Genomic DNA, 21043 nt, shown 5'->3' with positions numbered 1-21043 from the left:
CAATAAAGAGGTCTACCCCGGAGAAAAGGAGAACAGGGTGTGGGCCAGCTTTGTCAGGCCGAGGCTGTGGAGCTGACTCTCAGCTAGGGGAAATCGATGCAGCTCTACTTAACCCACTGGAATTAATGGAGATTTTGGTCATCCACATTGAAAGCTAAAGGCATATAAATGCAACGACCTCTCTGCCAGTGCAGCTGCTGTAAGTTACTGGGATAATTTTGCACTCAGACACTCTCTGGTCCTTAGATCGATCCAAGTAAGTCCAAATCAATCCAAGTAAATGCAAATGGCCTGCCAGCACTTCATTTTTATTTATATAATGCTTCTGCCTCACTAATCAGAGGTTTAACTTTGCCATGATTGCTCACAGAAATGGTGTTTTCTCCAGTCATAGATGAGGAATGGCAAAAGACTCAATGCGTGCCAAGGGAAACCTGCGTGGAAGTTGCCAAGGAGCTGGGTACAACAACCAACAAATTCTTCAAGCCTCCCTGCGTGAATGTGTTCAGATGTGGAGGCTGCTGCAATGAGGAGAGTCTGAGTTGCATGAATACAAGTACAACTTACGTGTCAAAAACGGTAAATGAGGCTATTCATCTGCTTTCTTTTTACCCTGGCTCTCCGAGAAGGGAGGGGAAAGAGGATGTTTGGTTTCTGAGATCCTGTTATGAAAGATCTGTCTGCACTATCATAACAAACAGAAGAATTAATTTCTTATCCATGCAGAGTGAATGCAGGCATGTGCAATAACGTTTTACGTTCACGTTGCATTATTAAAAATGGCTATATATGCGTAGAGATGGAAAACCAGGCCCTGAGAAAGTGACTGCAGGCTCACGTGATGTTAAGGAGTTTAATCTTTCATTAATGTATTGTTACTTGGACCTGGAACCTCTTGAGAGTATTGGCTCATGGGAATCTTCTGCACCAAAGGTTTAAGAGAGACTCTGGGAAAATTTTTTGTGTGAGGCTACAAGTCTGAGAGCTGCATTTTCAAAATTGCCATCAGTGCCAAAACACCTGCCTATATAATTTTGGATATGCAGTTTTGCAAGCCTAAAAAGGGGACATTTTCAACAGGAGAGGACAGATCCTTTCACTTTGAATGCCTCAGGATCTGAACATCCTAAATCACAAGTCACTTTGGAAAAGAAAGGCTTAAACCAGTAGTCGATTACTGCTTAGTTGCAACAGGCGACAAATACCTGAGTTTTAATGACCAGTGCCAAAATGTGAGCACAGGTTATCCAGAGACCTTCTTTCTGTAGACTCCCTCTAGCGTCTATGTACAGAGATACCTGGCTCCGGTGGGTGACTGAGCAGAGCTCCATTTAGCACTTTCAGTCAGCTCTACAGATGAAACCCTCTGTGTTCATACCTACAGAAGGAGCACCGGAGACTGGTCCTCCTTGATTAATCTTCACCTTACGCATCCCTACTTATAGCTGAAAAAACCTTTTAACTTGGAGTAATATATTCAATTCTAGTTATGAAAAAGGCTTTTCTTCAAATCAGAACAAAGATCCAGGGCAGTTGTTTTAAAAAGAAGATGGAAGTCTTCATGGGGAGCAGGTCTGATTCACTTCTGTATTTGTTTCAAGTTTGTTGGAATGTAATTCCACTGTGTCTGGTTGCACTGGAATATAGCTGGAGTAAAATAAATCAGGGCCCATCCTTCTTGCGTCAATGTTCATTAATTGCTTTCATTCCACACCAGAAGGAGAAAGCTGTTATGACCTATTGGCCACACACAAAAGACATCTGATCAGCTCAGGTTGCTAGGTCAGGCTAAAAAGTATTTACTTATTTATGTGTTTTTGGAGCAGCACTCCATAAGTTTGTTGAAAAACTGCAGTTCTGCAGAGTGTAGCATTCCTTTAGCATCCTTCAAAATAAAGATTCCCTCAAAAGCCCCCAGCTAAATTCCACTCCTGGATACACTGCCATCAGTCCAGATTTACTCCTCTAAAATGAATGGAATTACTCCTGTATTAGAAAAAGCATTTTTATCACTTGGTACAAAATATCCACTGAAGGATATTCATGCCACCTAAGGTTAGACACTGCAGCTTCTAAATTTAAATGCCTAAGTAGCCAGGCTTAGGAATACTTCTCAGCCCCTGCATGTGGATGCAGCATTAAGCCAATGCATGCTGCACATGAAGATGTAGCCTATGCTTTGGTTTCCATGGGAAGGAAGCTGGCCTGGGGGAAGATGTAGTGTGGGTCATTTCAACAGCTCCTGCATGTATCTGCCCAAGGAAGCAGGGCTTCCACAACACTACTCAGAGATCACCCAAAACAATTTGGGTGCACTGAAGGTAGGCTGCTTGGTTCCTTAGGCTTTTGCTATAGTCAAGAGAGAGATGTTTCCAGGATGAAGACCTGTAGGAACCCAGCTGAAGTGGAATGAACTCTCCTCTATTTACTCCTGTTTCTTCCCTCTCTGAGGAGGCTAGGGGGGTTAAGTTAGGCCCCTAAAGATGTGTGCTGTGATTATACCGTAGCACAGGTACATAGCTGTCTCCATAAGTGATTGAGATTCAACTGATGATATAATTAAGAACAAAGTTTCCAACACCTGTATCTCTTCCATTTGGCCCTAGCATCCAGAATAGGCTTTTGAATGTGTTTGCAAATAATTTTGAATTATCTTGGGTGCTTAATAGCTGGTAATACAACACTGGGACTAGCATTTTGGTACGTTCCTACCTTGGTGGGCATTGCTTACTCTTCAACACCCTCAGTGCCCACCTGCTCATTTATATCTATTGTAACTATTTCTAGAGAAGAGCAAGGGTGGGGAAAATGGTGGCAAAGGATAAGAGGTTTTGATTTAAAACTCCAGTTATTAACTGCATAATGGAAACTGAAAAATAAATGTTATTTCACCCACCTAGCTCTTTGAGATCTCAGTTCCCTTGACAAGTGTTCCTGAGCCCGTGCCAATCAAAATTGCCAATCACACAGGCTGCAAGTGTCTATCAAATACCCAGCGTCATCAGTATGCCATCATACGAAGATCTGTCCAGTATCCAGAAGAAGATGGGTAAGTTCCCTCATTTACAGACTTCTACACATGTTGTGAAGTCCAAAGTATGAAAACTATTTTGTTTGGATTTGGACATTACAATGCTCCCTTCACTTTCTTCCCAACTGTCTTTCCAAATAACTTGATTATTACTCAGGGTTAGAAAGCTTCAACAAAACCTGGTGAATGGACACCAGAATGGTGCGAGTGGGTGAACAGACCACCAAATTATGAGTGAATGAACATCAGAATCCAACAAACAGCGGGCTTGGCTAGTTCAGCAGGATCTGGAGTCATTAAGACACGCAGGTGTTTGAACAGGGACTCAAAGTGCACGTATTAGCCCTACGCTCCACTGGAGCTATTTGGATATCTGTGCATAGACTTTTTCAACCTGACACAAGCAACTCTGCTTGCACATTATTTAGCCAGGGCACACAGAGCACTCTGCTGAAGCTAAAGGACTCTGGCATACCTCATGGTACATCAGGCCAAGAAGCAGTGCGAACAGTGGCTTTGCACTCTCTGGTCCAGTCCTGGTTTGCATCTGGCAGGCTCATTGGCTGGAGAAAAGTGATCTCACATCTAACTCCATAATACAGTATAGAATACCTGTAGTCCTGATAAGAACAGGCTACCTTAATTTAACAAAGACTCTAGAAGCACAGCCAGCTTGAGTGACTCATACAAAGTTAGCTCAGATGTCTCTGTCTAGCCTTGCATGTAGGTTTGCCCCGATAACTGCCCTTTAGTTAGACATTTAGGCTGGGGAGAGGTGGCATTTCAGCAAAACCATTCCAGCCCTCACTCAGCCTGCTGGCCACTCTGAATCCCCTTCCTATGCAAATGCAGAAGAACCTCAGCCTTCTTCCAGTTTGTGATTTCTCCTTCCAGAGCCAAGTGCCTAAAAGTCAAACTGGCCCCTCTGACCCTGAAGACAGTCCACTTTACAGCCTTAAGCATGGGCAAACTTAAACTGGACCTTTAGTTTCTGATAGCATGGCAAAACTGAATACAGTTATGTGGCATGAATACTGTAAGACAAAGACTAGCCCGGGTCGGGAAGCACTCTTTTATGGAAAAGTGGAGCTGCGAAATTGTAGCCATTTCCTAAGGATGTAATCTGAAATATGTGCTGAACCTGCTCCTTCTAGCTGCTGGGAGCCAGAGAGCTCAGTCCTATCAGCAAAACCATCCAGTCCCAAAGTTTTCTGTTTGTGGCAATAATGTACACAGATGCTGTACCTTCACGTAGTACAAGTGGCAGGCCCAACAGGCTCATTTTGCCAAATGACTGCACTGATGCTTATAATTATTTCTTTAATTGCTATCTTATTTTCTTTTTTCTTCTAGATGCCCCTTTACCAACAAACTTTGTCATAATGGATGGATCTGGGATAGTGACAAATGTGAATGTGTTGTAGATGTACAGCACCCCAACAGACGAGAAGGTAAAGATGAAATTACAAATGGGTATTTTTGCTTACTATCTTCAGGCTGCTTGTGTTTCATTTTGGTTGTGTTTCATTTTTACACTGAGAGAGTTATAGTTTTGATTCCACACCCCTGGATAGACTTGGTTTATGGTGTAGGAACTCACCTGAAAATAAACACTCGTATGCACTTATCCCCTTCTCATGTTTTTTGCTTGGATGTTTTACTCCCTCTATATTAGCAACCTGAATAGGAAATAGGAAAATATTGAAAAGAGGTAGTGAAGTAGGCACCACCCTTGATATATTTTTATTTTACATGGGCCTTAAAGTGTATGATGTGCATTAGGGAAAACTTTTTAACTGTATCAAAAATTATACCCTGGAATATATTGCTTGGGGAAGGCGCTGATTCTTTATCGTGGGAAATTCTTAAGAACAGACTTAATCAGGAATATGATAAGCAAAATCATTCCTGTCTACTAGCTGTAGTCAGTGCAAAAGATTATAAGACCTTTCAAAGTATTTCACTACTTTTTATTATAATATTAAGGTATTAAGGAAGCTTTCAAACTGATATGCCATACATACTTGGGAGTGTGCACATATACCCCTCCAGGTCAGTGGAAGGAAATGGAAGAGGGTAAAATTCGTAGAAGCGTACACTACTTCCCTTCTCCCTCTGCTTTTCCTGTAAAACTTTAAACTGTCAAAGAAATTTGCAGGAAGTATTCCGAGGGTAACTGTATAAGTCTAAAGATACTCAGTAGCAGTAAACACTAAGAGAAGTTAAAATTTCTCCGAGCATGTATAAAGTTTTTAAAAAATTGTTTTTCTCAGGAAAATGTACTGGTCAAAGTAAAATTATCATAGCACTAGAGCAGACGGACACGGAAGGAAGCCATGCCTTTGTGGTTTAACCTACCTGCAGCAAGCAAAAGAACAAACCATCCAAGGTGACAATAAAAGCAAGTTGGCAAGCAATTCCTATACTAGCAAGCTAGAATAAAACTAAATAACCTCATAAATTGGTCTGTTGATTACAATGTCCTGATGTTAATAAGAAAGAAATCAGTTGCACAGTGGTTTCTGTAGGATCTGTTCTCACTCTGGATCAGATCATCTGACCATCAGGTTAAGTTGTTACGCCCAAGTTAGACTTTTCACTCACAAAACAATTAGTAGCCTATATTTCAGAGTAAATCCAAAGGACTGTGAATAGCCAGAGTTATCCTAACTCTTAGCCTTTTTTAAGGTCAGCTTGGAGCATTAAAATTTGTGGCTTGTTGAATTGTAGCTTTTGTTGGCACAGACTCAATATTTCCTCAGATAAAATATCATTCTCTGAAGTACATTGTGTTTGGCTGTGGCTGGGAAAAAATAACTTAAAATCTGTCTCTGAGGTTGAAACAAAGTGAGACTGAAACACTCTATGCCGCTTCACACACGCCAAGCTTTATCAACCCAAGGAAGGGTTTTGTCTTCCAAGGATCTGGGAGCAGATTCCTTCCTCCCTTCCAATAGGACTTGGGTTTTATTCTGTCTGGATATTGGTTTTCCAGCATTAAGTAAATAATAATAATGCAGGTTTCATTTCCAGTAATGTGCAAGCCTTTTCTGGCCACTGAGATCAGAGCTCAGGCTACAGAGGTCACAGATGCAGGTTATATTCCACATTCCGTAGGTTAAATCCAATAGCTAATTGTAAAACCTACAGGAAATTACCTTCCCAATGACACATTATATGACATGACCTTTAAGCAGGGATGGGCTGCTAGCATTTTCATAAAGCTTTCACAAAATATGTTCCCTTTTTGCTAGGATTAGTCTCATATTGTACTCCAGATGTGTATTTTGAGGGAAGATAGATGATGTATTAGACAGCGCGTTCACTTGGCTAGGGTTTTGTTTCTGAAACAAAGTATTTTCTTCTATCTTTAACTGACAAGTGTGCATATGCTTCTTACTGAATCTCTACACCAGCTCACACCTTACTAAATGTAGCATTACTTTTGCAAAATTTCTGCAGTGTAAGGATAGTGAAGTACTTTGAGTGGTGAGTGTGACAGTTTGCGTGGGTGTGCATTTTTGTCACAGGTATAGACTAAATCCTTTTTAAGATTTTCTTTTTAAAACCTGTTGTCCAGTAAATATTCAAGCATTCCAAAACCTAACACCAGGCACTTTTCATACACAGCCCCAAAGGAAAGTATTTTTATGCAGGGTTCAACCAACAAGAAACAGCAGCATTGGCGTAAGTGAAATAGCCAGCCCAATCCACTCAAGTTATTTTCTGCACTGTAAGTTACAACAGAAATTCTGAAAACTAGAATCTATCAGAGACTGCATGTGTGAGTCCTAGTGATTGCAAAGAAAAAGTCTCTTCAAAAGCAGCATTTAGACATGTAAAGCTTACTGCTAAAAGGTGTATGTGCTGTTGCAGGACTCCCTCCTCTTGCTGAGCTGGCTATGTGTGGACAACATATGGAATTTGATGAAGAAAATTGTGAATGCATCTGTAGACAGAAGTGTCCCACAGATTTCTTTCAAAGTAAAGAGAACTGCAGCTGCTATTTGTGTAGGGAGAGCCAGGAAAGCTGTGCTCTAAGACACAAAATCTTTCATGCTGAAACCTGCAGGTAAGTGCTCCTTGTCATTCAGTGTCTATGCTGGCGAGATCTAAATTAGCTTGCAGAGATGCTGGAGGTGCAAGTGCTGAATTAGCTAGGAGGTCCACCCATGATGAAATACCTTGCTGCAGTTAGGGAGATAATAGCAACAGTGGTGATGTTTATAATACTTTCTTGATAGAAGGAATCTAAGATTTATTTAATTAATGTGTTTTAAAGAAATCCGGACAAGGATGCTATTCAGCTACCAATATTTATTACTTTCCACCCCTTAATCTTAAGGGCATGATGGTTAAAACTGTTCTACAGTGAGATACTGAGTCTTGCATTTGTAGGTAGGTAGAACCCATCCTGTGTTCTCTGTTACAGCTGAATGCAGACTCACGGACATCTAGGGGCAAAAAGCTCCCTAAGTCGGCACCCACACCATACAGCTTATTCCTTATTCAGTCTGTCCTCAGAGCAAGTGATTTTCTAGACCTAATGCAATTTTGTACACATACAAACCACTCAATCAGCTCTGATTCCACTGAGAAGCTGGAAAATTGTTCTGGGGCTCTCACACTCCACGTATTTCCCTAACCCTTTTGTGTAACTAGTTTCGAGGTTTCTCTGGCAAAACTTTGATATAAAATACCCTTTTAAAATACTCCTCCTTCATGCATTACTTCATTTTCAAAATTTCCTTCTCCAAAAGACTTGGCCGCATGTAGAGACCCAGGGGTATGCAGGAGCTCTGTCTGAAAGCTCATGTAAGGACAGTCAGCATCCAGTTTCCCTGGGTACCTTAGCAGAGCTGCAGTTCACTGAATGATCACCCACAGGGTCCATTCTCTTAGACTTCATCGGTCCATTCATGGTGAGGAAGCTGTGGAAGAAGCAACCTTTGCATCTTACGGTTCAGCTTTGAAAATAGAGACAAGCATAAAATAATTGACAACAGTACAAAAATAGACTCAGCAGAGTTGAAAGTCAGCGTGAAAGACTTGGTCATTTATGTGTTTCAGACAGGTGGGAAGGGATCAATGCAATCATTTGTTTACACGAGTCTGGCTTCAGCTTCTAGAAATTACTATAATCTGGACACAGGATTTTTTATGCCAGACATTTATGCCCCAAAGCTGAAGCATCAGGTGAGTTAAAGTACTTTTCAGAATTTGAGGGCAGCACTATCCAGTGCTGACGCTCTAGTCTCCACGGCTCACAAGAAATGAAAGCATTACTTAGGTCGTGACTGTGGACAAATGGACAACAGCAAGACATGTTGCTGTAGTCAAGAACTGTCAGGCAGCAGTCTCGTCTCCCTGTCTTGCAGGGTCTTAACACTTTCCCAAAAGTTGTCTAGAGAGCATTGCAGTGTTCAGTGATGAAAAAGTTGAGGTCTGTGACAGTGAGGAATTATCATAACACAATGTTTCTCTCTTTTTCCTTTTTTGTCCTTTATCAAACAGCTGTGAGGACAAATGTCCATCCCAACCCAGAACATGCCCAACTGCAAAACCAGTATGTCCCAGGCATTGTCGCTGTCCGAAGGAGAAGAGAGGTTCTCATGGGTCCCAAAGCAAAGAAACTCCTTGACTGAGCTTCCCCTACTCTCCAAAAATCCACTGCTTTGCAAAGTAGCTGTCACTGACTTTCAAACAATAGTAAACATGAACATCTTTCACACTAATAGCAGAAGAATGAATCCAGTCTGCATTTATTTGAGTAATCACTAACTGCAGGTGAATCCTCTGGGACACTGGTAATTGTGCTCTAAGAGGTAACAACAACCGATGAATTGCTGGCTGTGCGGAAGAAAGAGCGGGAAGTTCCAGTTCAATGTTACGTCATAGAAGGTGAAGCTGGTACATTGGTAATAGAGTCACAGACACCAGCCAGTCTTTCAGAAATTGAGACTAGATAATCTTAGCCTCTGAATCCTTAGCTAATGCAACTCCTGGGTGAACTTTCTTCAGAAATTCAGTGTACAGGATTTGGCTTCTAATAGGTTCAGCACTGAGTTATTTGATCTACTGTCCAGCTTTGATTATCATTTTGAGTTTATTGTACAACTACTGTCAGATGTGCCATATTTAAGTGTATATAAGAAAATAAATACATCAGTTATTCAAGTGGATTTGATTTTTCTCTGTTATTTTAAAAGTTTGCCCAACAAAAAGAAAATAAGCAAAAACCCAAAGCCATCTCAAGTACAGCCTTCTTATGTTTGTCCCACTGGGACTGGCTTCTGCCCAAACCCAGGTCGAAACAAGGTCACTTAATCCAACAGTTTCAGTAAAGAAGAATAATTTTTCCCATGTCTGCCCCGACAACCATGTGTAATTTATTTATTTGTTCCTGGTGTCGTGTGTTAATCTCCCTAAGGGAATAAGAGCCACATTAGTACCAACTCTTAGTGATTTTTGGAAAGGCACCATTCACTAAAATGTGGTTTTCCTTTTAGCTCACCATGCTATGAAAATATCTCCTTTGCACTGAAATTCCTTTCACCAGAGTGAGGCCCAAGTAGCAGTGATTTGACCAAATCAAGTACAAGGACAGCATTATTTTCTGAGCCACTGAAGTCTGGACTGAGCCAGACCAGAGAAAATATTGTGAGCAATAATCCTGAACTGGAAGTGATAGTCTTAATGACTGAATCATTTTTTCCCCTTTGCTGAATTCTCCAAGTCTACAATTCAGTGTGAATGAAGGGAATAGAGCAAATGAAACAACTGCTACAGAGATGGAAAGGTTGACAAAACACAGGGAATAGAAAATGGCTTTTTGATGTGAACCTGAGATTTTTTTACATTTATATAGGGGAAAAAATAGATTACTTGAAAATAAAATTAGAGCCAAATCCTGTAAGATTGATTAAATTGCTGGACAAAGCACTGTACAATTTAATCTGTCTTTTGTCTGAGTAAGGCATTTAGGATTCAACCCTGGACGACTGCTCCGAGCACCTCCTAAGCTGTCTGCAATCTAGGTCTGTGCAAACATACCAGCAGCCTGTTTTTGTTATCTGTGCTGGGAACTGGCCTGGGATCTTCTGACCAAGCAACACAGTCTGACCTGTGAGCGTACTGGGTGGAGCCCCTGCAGCAGGGTGACCTACGGGTCTGCACTGGGCTCGCCTGCTGATGGTTTGTCCTCCAGAGTGCAGGCCACATGCAACTAGCATGCACTCTGCATGGGCAGGAAGGGGAATGTGATCCCAGTGCAAAATCAGGTGAGCCAGTTTGGCAGCAGAAGCACACTCTTACATTTCCCTCCCTCTTCTGAGAGGCTCTAAATTCAGACACACGTTACATGGTGGGTGAAGTCCCTGAGCTATACAAGGGCCCATAAAAGGAGTGAACTGCCCCATCACTCCTTGCCTAGCTCAGTCAGGGGCACCCCGACCTCATGGTTGGATTGCGGATAGGCTACACCATTAGCACATTCCTCAGACAGCCAGGGAGCTGCAGAGGCAAACCATACACTGAACTGGTGGCACCAGAGGCATATGGAGTAAAACTACACCTTTGTGTGAAACTATATCGCAGTACTTGTACAGCTAAGTTCTGTGGAAAGAGTTTAAGCTTTTGCATTTTCTAGCTTTTCTTAAATTAAAGTTTAGCAACTGGAACCCTGTATTAATTATGCCTGAGTCTCATCAATATTGATCTGTAGTGGCTTCCTCAGTTTTCTGTCCAGACCAGTCAATAGATATACTTTTAATTTTTTATAAAACAGAACTACTCCAGTCTGAGAGACAAATATGTCTGCTTCAACTCCAGAAGGGTTTTAGATAAAGCAGTCACCTAGGGGCAGAAAACCATGTTCAAAAGCTTTTCTCACTGAGGCAGAGAGGGATTTGGACATGAGCCATCCAACTGCCAGGAAAGTGCAGTAGTCGTTAGGATATCTGATAACTGGGATAGAAAAATACCATTGCTGACCACCACTGTGAACCCTGCTCTGAAGTTTTGACACCTCCCTAGACCACTAAAAAACAGACCTGTGCCTGGAGGTCTCACTCAGGACTGAAGATCACAATGGGAAGGGCAAGATGTAGACATGTCCACAGGCTTTGTTCAGCCTAAGCCTCTGGGTGAATTTAACCCTTAATGTCAAAATTTTGTGTGATCCTCTTGCAGATCACTTTGTGAAATGCTTAGGTAAATAGGCATATTAGGGTATATTAGGGATTTTAGGGTATATTAGGGATACAAACCTACTAGAGAGTGTCCAGAGGAGGGCCACAAAGTTGGTGAAGGGTTTAGACGAGAAACTGTATGAGGAGCAGCTCAAGTCACTTGGTTTGTTCAGTCTGGAGAAGAGGAGACTGAGGGGAGACCTCATCATGGTCTACAGCTTCCTCACCAGGGGAGGAGGAGGAGGGGTAGGTGCTGATCTCTTCTCTCTGGCGACCAATGACAGGACCTGAGGGAATGGCAGGAAGATGTGCCAGGGGAGGGTTAGGTTGGGTATCAGGAAAAGGTTCTTCCCCCAGAAGGTGGTGGAGCACTGCAACAGGCTCCCCAGGGAGGCAGTCACGGCGCCAAGCCTGATGCTATTCAAGAAGCACTTGGACAACACCCTCAGAGATATGGTGTAAATTTTGGGTTGTCCTGTGCAGGGACAGGAGTTGGACTCTGTGATCCTTGTGGGTCCCTTCCAACTCAGGACACTCTGTGTTTCTATGATTCTATCCTATAATACATGGCACTGTCCTGGGCAGAAAAGCACAGATGCCCAAGAGCTCTGAATTTACCTGATTCATATTTACCTGTGCAGGAATATGAAAATATCTTTCCCTAGCCCTACAAATCAATTGCTTTAGTATGAGCACTGGCCATCCTTCCCCTCCTGTTGGTTCCTGTACAAGAAAGGCACTTGCACCTTCTGAAGCCTTGACCCACCTACGTTTTCGACTGCTCTCGTGCACTGCTGTGTTTGCAGCATGGGATCATACAGCTTCTTTCCTTTACAATAAATTCCCCTCCTAGCAGATCATCTCCTAACGCCCTGTGCCAGTCTCTGCATTGCCGGGTGCTGCTTTTTTCCATCCTGCTCTCCTGTATGATTAGAAAATGACCAAAGCTAGAGCATACACTGCATATTTGTAACATTCATTGAAATACTATGTGAAAAAGCTCAAGAGTTTAAGCACAACACTGTAAATGCCAGTGCTGCATGATGGTCTTCATTGCCACAGCCCCAAGAAGATCCGGCTGTCACTAACACCATGGCACAGCCATGAATCCTTTACCTGGAAAACCATGACTAAAAGGAGGCTCTGGGGGAAAATGCAAACACAAGCAGATAATTAGAATTTGATGAGGATTTATAAAAACTCATAATGTTATTTTATTTGAGAAATTCTGAGTTTTTGAACCATTTAAACATATTCAACAAATTTTATATAGTAATGCTTTATGTTATCTTTCATACTGATACATCAGAATTTAATAACAGAGATTTAATATAACAATTCAGAAGACTTGGGTATGTAAAATTGATAGCAGATCTGTTTTTTAACTAATGTCATTAGCTCTTAACCTATGACTAAATGACCTTCTCAGAGGGAAGGTTACTGAGCAGAGGAATGTTCTCTTTCAAGTTCGAAATGCCTTTTATTACTGTGTTCAGCGTGACTTGCTTTTTAAGCATATGGACATGATTTACAGATTTCATAGCCAGAATAATAATGCTAAAACTTCCTATTATAGTGTGTCTTAAGTTTTATATAGTGATGGAGGTCTTTAATGTGATATTTGGATTATGGCCTATTATACATATTCATGTGTATAATAGGTATGAGGATGCTTAAATAATAATTGTTATTTCTAAACAAATGCACAGGAAATTTCTAAAAACACCAGTTTTTATGAGTAGCTAGCTTTCACTTGCATGTGCTTTTTGCAGGGAGAGGGCAGGGAAAAAGACTGAGTGAGAATAATGACAAAATACACCACATTTGAAAGAGTCAGGAGTTCTTCAGCTACTGGCAAAAGAAGTACTTGACTCCTCGAAGGACTAAGTGAGGTATGTGTGTTCTTACAAAATGCTGGTGACATGGAAGAAATTCAAGTCAATCTTGAAAGCACTGCTACCACTTACTTTGAAAGTCATCATATGTCATGTACTGTGACTTTGTTTATAGCAAGCATTATTCACAGGAAGGCTGACAGACCATATATAAATCCTATCATACTCATATACATTGCAAATGTATAAATCTATATGTATGCTTTGGGCATCAACTCCAGCTGACACTTAAGGTCCCTTCCTGTTTTCCAGCCAAAAACCATGTGAAACTGTTTGGGGTTTGTTTTGGTTTGTTTTGTTTTCTTGTACCACTGTAAGCCAGGAGTGATGCTATTTAAATCAAGAGTTACTTTGCCTTACAGTAGTGTAAAAAAGGAAAGGGAAACCTTGAAACCCCAAAACAAAGTTTGTAGAAGCTCCTTCAGCTACCAGTTTCCTTTCTAAATAACTGATAACTACATTTCAATTTTAAAATATCGAAGAGGCTGTTACCTTCTAATTTTGGACTCATGGAGTGAATTGGTCTCTCTGGAATTACAAGGTGGTTACCAGGACAAGTGAATCTATGTTCTCATTTATTACACTCTACATCAAAAACCAAACAAGTCAGGGGTTACAAATGATGTACTGCCATTCATTTTATTTCTGTCAGACTGTTACATCAGCAGTGACTCAGAAACTTCAATAAAGACTTTTCACTTGGGGTGGGAGGGAAAGTCTGTTTCAAATTAAGTTAAATGGAAACCATTCCTTTAGCCAATAAAGCAAAATAAGTATATAAAAAGATGATGTCAGGGTGTGGTCTGTATTTTGACTTCTACGCCATTAACACCCTTCTTCGTTTCCACTTTTATCATAGTTTACAATACTACTCAATGTGAAAGGTCCCCCAGGTTGAGAGCATGGACTGCTTCATTTCTTAAACATCAAAATCTACCTTTAAAATGTTAATGGCTACATAATCAATGATTTAATTCTAGTCTGCATTAGTATATTCTATATATTTAAAAATATAACAGTGGTTACATAAGAAATATCCAGTATTTGAGTGTGATTACAAATCAAGTGACAAGAAAAGAAGGTAACAAAACAGGAAATGTTCCACCTAGTCTTCTGCCCCACTTGCTTTGCTAAGTGGTATTTTGAATTGGTGAAGGTTGTATCTCTAACGTGTGGCCTAGTATCACAGGTCCAGCTGAAATCATGATGCAAGACACCCGGACTGACCCATCAGTTTCTGTTAGGTGACTCACTGGCAGAGCATTTACCCAAAACTTTCCCCTGACCCCTGATCCCACTGTCTAAGTGCACTCACGTGCCTCCTTTGCTCTTCTTTCTTTCTCAGGAAAGCATTTCTTGCTCCCTGTGAACGGGCCAACTCTTCAGAATTGTGTTTGAACACTCAAATATGGTTGCATAGCAGTTATTTAGCTTTACTTCTCAGAATAAAATTACCAATACAAGTGATGAAACACAAGGAAAAGCTCAATGTATTCATAAGTACTATGCAACACTTATCAATGTCGTCTTCATAATAAACAGCAATATTTTCCTGTAGCTCAATAACAAAGGCATATGTCATGGTTTTGGCTGGGATAGAGTTAATTTTTCTTCATAGTAGCTAGTGAGAACTCCTTTAAAATCATCTGGCCTCTCTGATCTGGCATTTCCCTGTGCATCCTATTTTAAAACCACCCACAGCTTGCTCCTAAAGATTCCACAGCTAATAATGGCCTTTCCCTCTCTACCTGTCCCCTTGAGGCCAATCACCTTATCACCTTGCTCTGCTCCACGTTAATTAAATTAAACTCAGAGCACTTATTTCCAAGCTACACAAAGCTTGAGGTCTGTGTCTTCCGTTTCAAACCTCAAGCAAGGTTTGCATGGCTGGAAGCCTCTCTGAGTCTTGCGAGTTCTAACAGTCAAATTAAAATTACTTCTTCCTCCATGGACCTCACCTTGTTTTTAATCTTTAGATATTTAAGGTTACAATAACACTATCAAGTTAAAGGAAAGGAAACTTTGTTTCATGGACTTTCAAGTATAACTACAATGAATTATTCTTGCTTTACAGTTTAAATCCGGACATAAATGATCAAAATATTGGATAGTTCATGTTTAGTTTTTGTAAGAAACTCAGTTTTCTTTTAATTCAAACTATAGAAAACAGGCAGGTACTACACTGTTGGGTATCAGAGAACAGTGTTGATAATGTCCTGGAGCAGATGTGTAGTAGGAGCATTAGTAGTAGGAAATATCACATACCAGGTGCAGGTTCTTCAGCTTTGCACAGAGAGTATTTTGCACCGCACTAGGACAAACACATTTTAAGTTTCCAACAGCTCCATCTGCTGTTGTCACTGCACCTTTTTTTCCCTCCACTGAGAAGTCCTTACACTTGTTGAACTTTCAGTTAAACCCATTTTGTTAGCATTATAATACTGAAACTCATCTGAGAGTTCTGGGACTTCAGTTTGTATTGACTCTACAACATAAATTCCCAGGATTTTTTAAGAGTTCATCAAGTACAGTCTTAAAGGTGATATCCCAGAGAAAATGGAACTTTTGGAATTTTTTGAATTTTCTACTAAGCCATAACAATGAACCATGTGAGCTTGGCAAAACAGAATCTGACGCCAGAGAAGAGAACTGAGAGATAGGGAAGCACTTTTTTTAAGACTACATCCTTGAGGAGAGCTGAGAGACTGGTCAAAGCAAACATCCTGACCCAGAAGACTATGAGAATGGGGTGATAAAGTGTATAGTCAAGGAGAGCTAACTGGGATGTTGATAAGAACTAAAACAAAGTGCCCTTCAGGTGAGCCATCCTCATCATAAAACTAAAAATCAAGCCTATAGGCCAGGAAAGCCCCCCTCAAATAAGCCCCTCACAATCCGAGCATGTGTGGTAAATTAAGAGAGAGCTGTACCTTTTAAGCTGAAGTGAGAAAGAAATTAACCAATTATTAGCTGCGGTGTGCTAGCTTTGTGGAGTTATCACCTAGTAGCATCAATCTTTGCACAAAAATGAATTAAATAAAATACCTCCGCTCTGTGTGTAGTTTGGCGTCTTGCAAACCAAGCGAACGATCCAGCTTTTCAGGATAACAAAGGTACAAACAGAAGACCTCTAAGACAGGCCTCCTCTTCTAACACAGCTGATGCATAAATGCTAAAGCACTTCGATGTAGCCTCAAGGCTGCAGAAACAGAAATTTAGATCTGCAAATAAATAAATAGTAAAATCTAGCCAAGCTGGGCGGGGGGGGGGGGGGAAGTAAACCCAAACCTAGTCTGGTCAACAGGCTGTGGCTTGATAATAACTGATACCAGAACTGTGTGTCACTGCATCTCATTTGATCCAGATCAGATACAGGCACACGCTTGCATTTCTGTAAAATAAGCCAGATGACTTGCTAGAGAGCTGGTGCTGGTTGTGCGCTGGCTGCAGGGCACATATCCCTTAGGTCTGGCAGTACAAAGGTCCTTCTTACTGACTTCAAACGACAGGGAGAGGACAGCTGTCGTTTTGGATTGTGCGCCCAGGAATTTCTTCTGCCCCATTCAGGGAGCCCTTAAGCTGGATCACTGACTTGGCTGACAAGGCAGAAGACAGCCAGCACCCAGGCTCTGTTTGCAACAACTGCTCCTGCTAGGGATTGGGAAGGACTCTGAGACCAGGTGTTCAGGTGCCAAAATGGTCCCTGCATGGAAGTGGTGAACAACTTAGGCCTAGGTGTTGGAAAAGAGGATTATTTGCAGCAACTGTCAATGCACTGTGAGCAGTGGTCCTGTACTGATAAGGACAGGGACGTGACCTGAGAGATGGGAAGCCACTCCTGGGATATACCCTCTCCCCCGACTGTTCCCAAATCCTCGTGCTCCTCCCCACCCTCACTGCCCTGATTTGAGAGGAAAGGGAAGCTGTGCTGTGGGATGGGAGAGCGTTGTAGTACATGGAGGGTGACTGACTGATCCAGACCTCAGGGTGGGCGTGAAGGGCACAGGTCACATACAGATGTGAGACCTAAGACACACAGACTGGCAAATCAACTTCTCACTTCTGTTAGTAAATTCATCTGCCATTGATGAGTTCCGACCTTCTTGGAAGGGAGATGTGCCTGTAAAGAGGAAAACAACTTATTTTCTGGCACCTAAGAGAGAAATCCGGCTTAAAGAAAAGAAACCATTTTTACAGTTTGCATTTAATGGTTATTTCCTTCATGGACTACACTGCAGTCTGTTAACCTTTCAGTTTGAAACTTCATTTTAAAAGTACATTAACATGCCATTTCAGCCAGCTTCTGTGGGCTTTCGCAAATACAGGAGAAAGTTCCTAAGAAAAACCCAGGTGCTTGAATAAGAAACCCATGATTTTTCTTGGCTGCTTTCTGGGTGGTATTGCAGCCATGTATGGGATTGGCTGCATGCAGTAGAAACAAGGCAAAAGGGACCTTTTTAAGATACTATAGAAACCTCTTAGATCCTGGTTTTAATTCCTAGCATGAAAAGTAACTGCTGAGGTAGACAGCTGGGCCCTCACTCCCTCTTCACAGGAGTCTTAGGAGAAGTGACAGGCTCTCCAGCCTTACCATATGAAAGTAAACCAAATGGAAGGACAGTTCATCCTTTCCTTCAGGACAAGATTCCAAATATTGCTTTCCTCCTCATTTTGGAGCATATTTAATTAGAAACTGAAATCACTGTGGTTTTTCAAACAGGGTGTTAGGCTGTCTCTGACTCTCTCTTGCTTGATTTCACTTACCAATCTACTCTATGCTTGCACCTATAGGCACAATTCTCCATCCAGCAGTACTATTTTTCACTAATGTCCTCCATTTGGGGCTTCCAACAGTTTCTGCTTTCGTGAATCGTAGGAGAGAAAACATCCTTTGCTGTGAGCCAGTTGTGCACTCTCACACCACTATTCCACGTCACAAGATTTCTTTTCCAGGAGCACTACGGCTCCCTCACTGTGGCATCAGGCTCCAGAGCAGCACTGCTTCCCAGTTCTCTTTTGAACCATTTTGTAAACAACTGATCGCCTGTTTTTGTCAATTACTAGTGTTTTGAAATAATAGATATCAGGCTTTAGGCATATTAAGTGTAAACAAATGCATTAATTTAATACACCAGCTTATTACACACAACAAAGCCACTGCACCGAACTGATAGTTTTTGCTCAAGAGGGACATGCAATAGAAGCAACATCATCTGCCAGGTTGGGGACAGAGTAGCAAACTCAGCATGAGAGGAAGCTGCGAGGGAGAGGCACCTGGCAGAAAGTTTTTCTGCCTTTTCAAGAACACTGAAGTGGTCTCCTTGAGGCACGACGGCATATGCTACCAGAACAAAGCCATTGGAGTCTCTAAGTATCCTCCATCTTCTCTCTCCATTAACTCGATTTATGAGGGTGCTTTAGGGAGCATTAGAGGACCAGGCTTGGAAGCAGTAATTACTCTGCTGTCACTGGTTTAACGTCTGTACCCTCTCCTTTGCATATCTCACAGTCTCATTCTGACCTTGTACGTGCTTTAAATGAGGGAGTGAATGCATTGAGTTTCAGGCACGTAGAAAGGAAGAAAATTTGTTTCTCTCTTCGACTGTTGGTCCCTTCACAACAGCTTCACCTCAGATCAGGGCAGGACAGATACTGGATCTGCCCAGGATCAGTGACAATTTTATGAATAAACACCACAACAACACAGCCAGCAAAAAGTGTGTGGTACCCCATCCTTGTGAACCAGCCATGGACAGAAAATTTAGCAGCACCTTTGCCAGCTTTGCAGTGGCAAAGATTCTTTCCCTTTCCATTAAGGTTTTTCCTAGGCTCCTTGGAAGACATATTTTTCAAGGCCATTTGAACATGACAACAGGAGGAGGCTGTTGATATAGGGGGACTGAGTTGTACTACTGACAGGTGTGACATAAAGCACAACTACACATCCTTAATGAAGAACACAGATGTCAGACCACCACAGCTAACATGCTGGGCCAGAGGCAGGAAGGCTTGGCCACAATGCTTTTCCTGACCTCCTTCAGAAAGACATTCTTGGCAAGCTGCTGAGAAAGTGCCAAATCCTCTTCACAGTTCAGATAAATATAGAGGGCCAAAAAATCACAACTGCTGTGGCATAAAAAGAGATTTCTGAGACTAAGGGGATCTGTCCTGTGGAAGGTTTTGTAGGTCAGTGCCAGTATTCCGTACTTGCATGGTGGCTGGCCAGCTTCCGCTTGTGGAACATGACAAATCCCGCCTCTTTTGCTGAAGAGAGGGGCTGCTATGTTGTACACCAGTTACAATTTCTCTTCAGATTTTTTAAGCTTGCATACCAAGAGCTATGGTTCTTGGGGGGAGAAGGACAAACTGGCAATGCTAATGCCATCACACACAATGGGGGAATAAGACAGGACAATCTGAGCAGTGATAAAGGTGCCGTGGTGGCCTCATGCGATGGCAACCTGGTGACCAACTACCTCAAGGGTTTGCATAGCTGTAGTGGGTCCTCGTACACCCCTCCGGGGAATCCTGTGTGCTCAAGCACCTTTCTGAAATGCCTGTACACCAACACAGGCAGCATGGGGAATAAACAGGAGGAACTAGAGGTCTGTGTGTGGTCACAGGGCCATGATCTCATTGCAATCACAGAGACATGGTGGGATAGCTCACATGTCTGGAATGTCGTCATGGATAGCTACAGGCTTTTCAGGAAAGACAGACCAGCAAGGCGAGGTGGGGGAGCTGCTCTTTATGTGAGGGAGCAACTGGAATGCATCGAGCTGTGCCTTGGAGTGGAAGGAGAACAGGTTGAGAGCTTGTGGGTAAAAATTAAGGCACAGCCAAATATGGGTGACACTGTTGTGGGCGTTTGCTACAGGCCACCTGATCAAGAAGAGGTAGTTGATGAAGCCTTCTACAGAGAGCTGGAAGTAACCTCGCAATCGCAGGCCCTGGTCTTATGGGGGACTTCACCCTGATATTTTCTGGAAAAGCAACATAGTGAGCCATGCACAATCCAGGAGGTTCCTACAGAGCATCAAGGACAACTTTTTGATGCAAGTGGTGGAGGAGCCAATGAGGTGAGATGTGCTGCTCAACTTTATCCTAACAAACAAGGAAGGGCTGGCTGAGGATGTGAGAGCTGGGGGTTGCCTTGGCTGCAGTGACCATGGGATGGTTGAGTTTCGGATACAGCAAGGTAGAAGCAGGGCTATGAGTTGGGTTACAACCTTGGACTTCAAGAGGGCTGACTTTGGCCTCTTCAAAGACCTGCTAGGAGGAATCCCATGGGCTAGGGCTCTGGAAGGCAGGAGGGTCCAAGAAAGATGGACAGTATTCAAGGACCACTTCCTCCGAGCTCAAGATCGGTGCATCCCCAGGAGGAAGAAGTCAGGCAAAGGAGCCAGGAGACCTGCATGGATGACCAACGAGCTTCTAGAGAAACTCAAATGAAAGAAGGAGGTTCACAGTGTATGCAAAAAGTGACTGGCGACTTGGGAGGAATATAGGAATGTTGTCAGGGTACGCAGAGATGCGATGAGGAAGGCCAAGACCCACTTAGAATTAAATCTGGCAAGGGATGTCAGAGATAACAAGAATGGTTTCTTTAAATACATCAGCAGTAAAAGGAAGACTGGGGATACAGAGGTCCCACTGCTGAACAAAGAAGGGGCCCGGGTAACGCAGGATGCAGAGAAGGCGGAGTTACTGAATGCTGCCTTTCCCTTGGTCTTTACTGCTAAGGCTGGCCCTCAGGCATCTCAGCCCCCAGAGAAGAGAGGACAAATTGGGACGAAGGAAGACTTACCGTCGGTTGAGAAAGACTGGGTCAGAGATCACCTATGCAAACTGGATCCTCGCAAATCCATGGGCCCTGGTGGGATGCACCCACAAGTGCTGAGGGAGCTGGCGGATGTTCTTGCTGAGCC

The 21043-nt window shown here is 42.4% G+C and overlaps 1 protein-coding gene across 1 annotated transcript in view; it reads left to right on the top strand.

Annotated features, from left to right (window-relative positions):
• The window catches only part of VEGFD (vascular endothelial growth factor D), a 29124-nt gene extending 19911 nt beyond the window's left edge, over positions 1 to 9213 (top strand). The window contains exons 3-7 of the mRNA XM_075096003.1: positions 389 to 579; positions 2901 to 3049; positions 4385 to 4482; positions 6908 to 7103; positions 8546 to 9213. Coding sequence (XP_074952104.1) covers positions 389 to 579; positions 2901 to 3049; positions 4385 to 4482; positions 6908 to 7103; positions 8546 to 8672 — 761 coding nt within the window. The 3' untranslated portion in view covers positions 8673 to 9213. The remainder of the gene's footprint in view (positions 1 to 388; positions 580 to 2900; positions 3050 to 4384; positions 4483 to 6907; positions 7104 to 8545) is intronic.
• Positions 9214 to 21043: the final 11830 nt, after the last annotated feature.

The sequence above is a fragment of the Phalacrocorax aristotelis genome, chromosome 1, assembly GCF_949628215.1.
Source record: "Phalacrocorax aristotelis chromosome 1, bGulAri2.1, whole genome shotgun sequence".
Lineage (NCBI taxonomy): Eukaryota > Metazoa > Chordata > Aves > Suliformes > Phalacrocoracidae > Phalacrocorax > Phalacrocorax aristotelis.
Note: the sequence above shows the minus strand (reverse complement) of the source record. Positions and strands in the feature narration are given on the sequence as shown.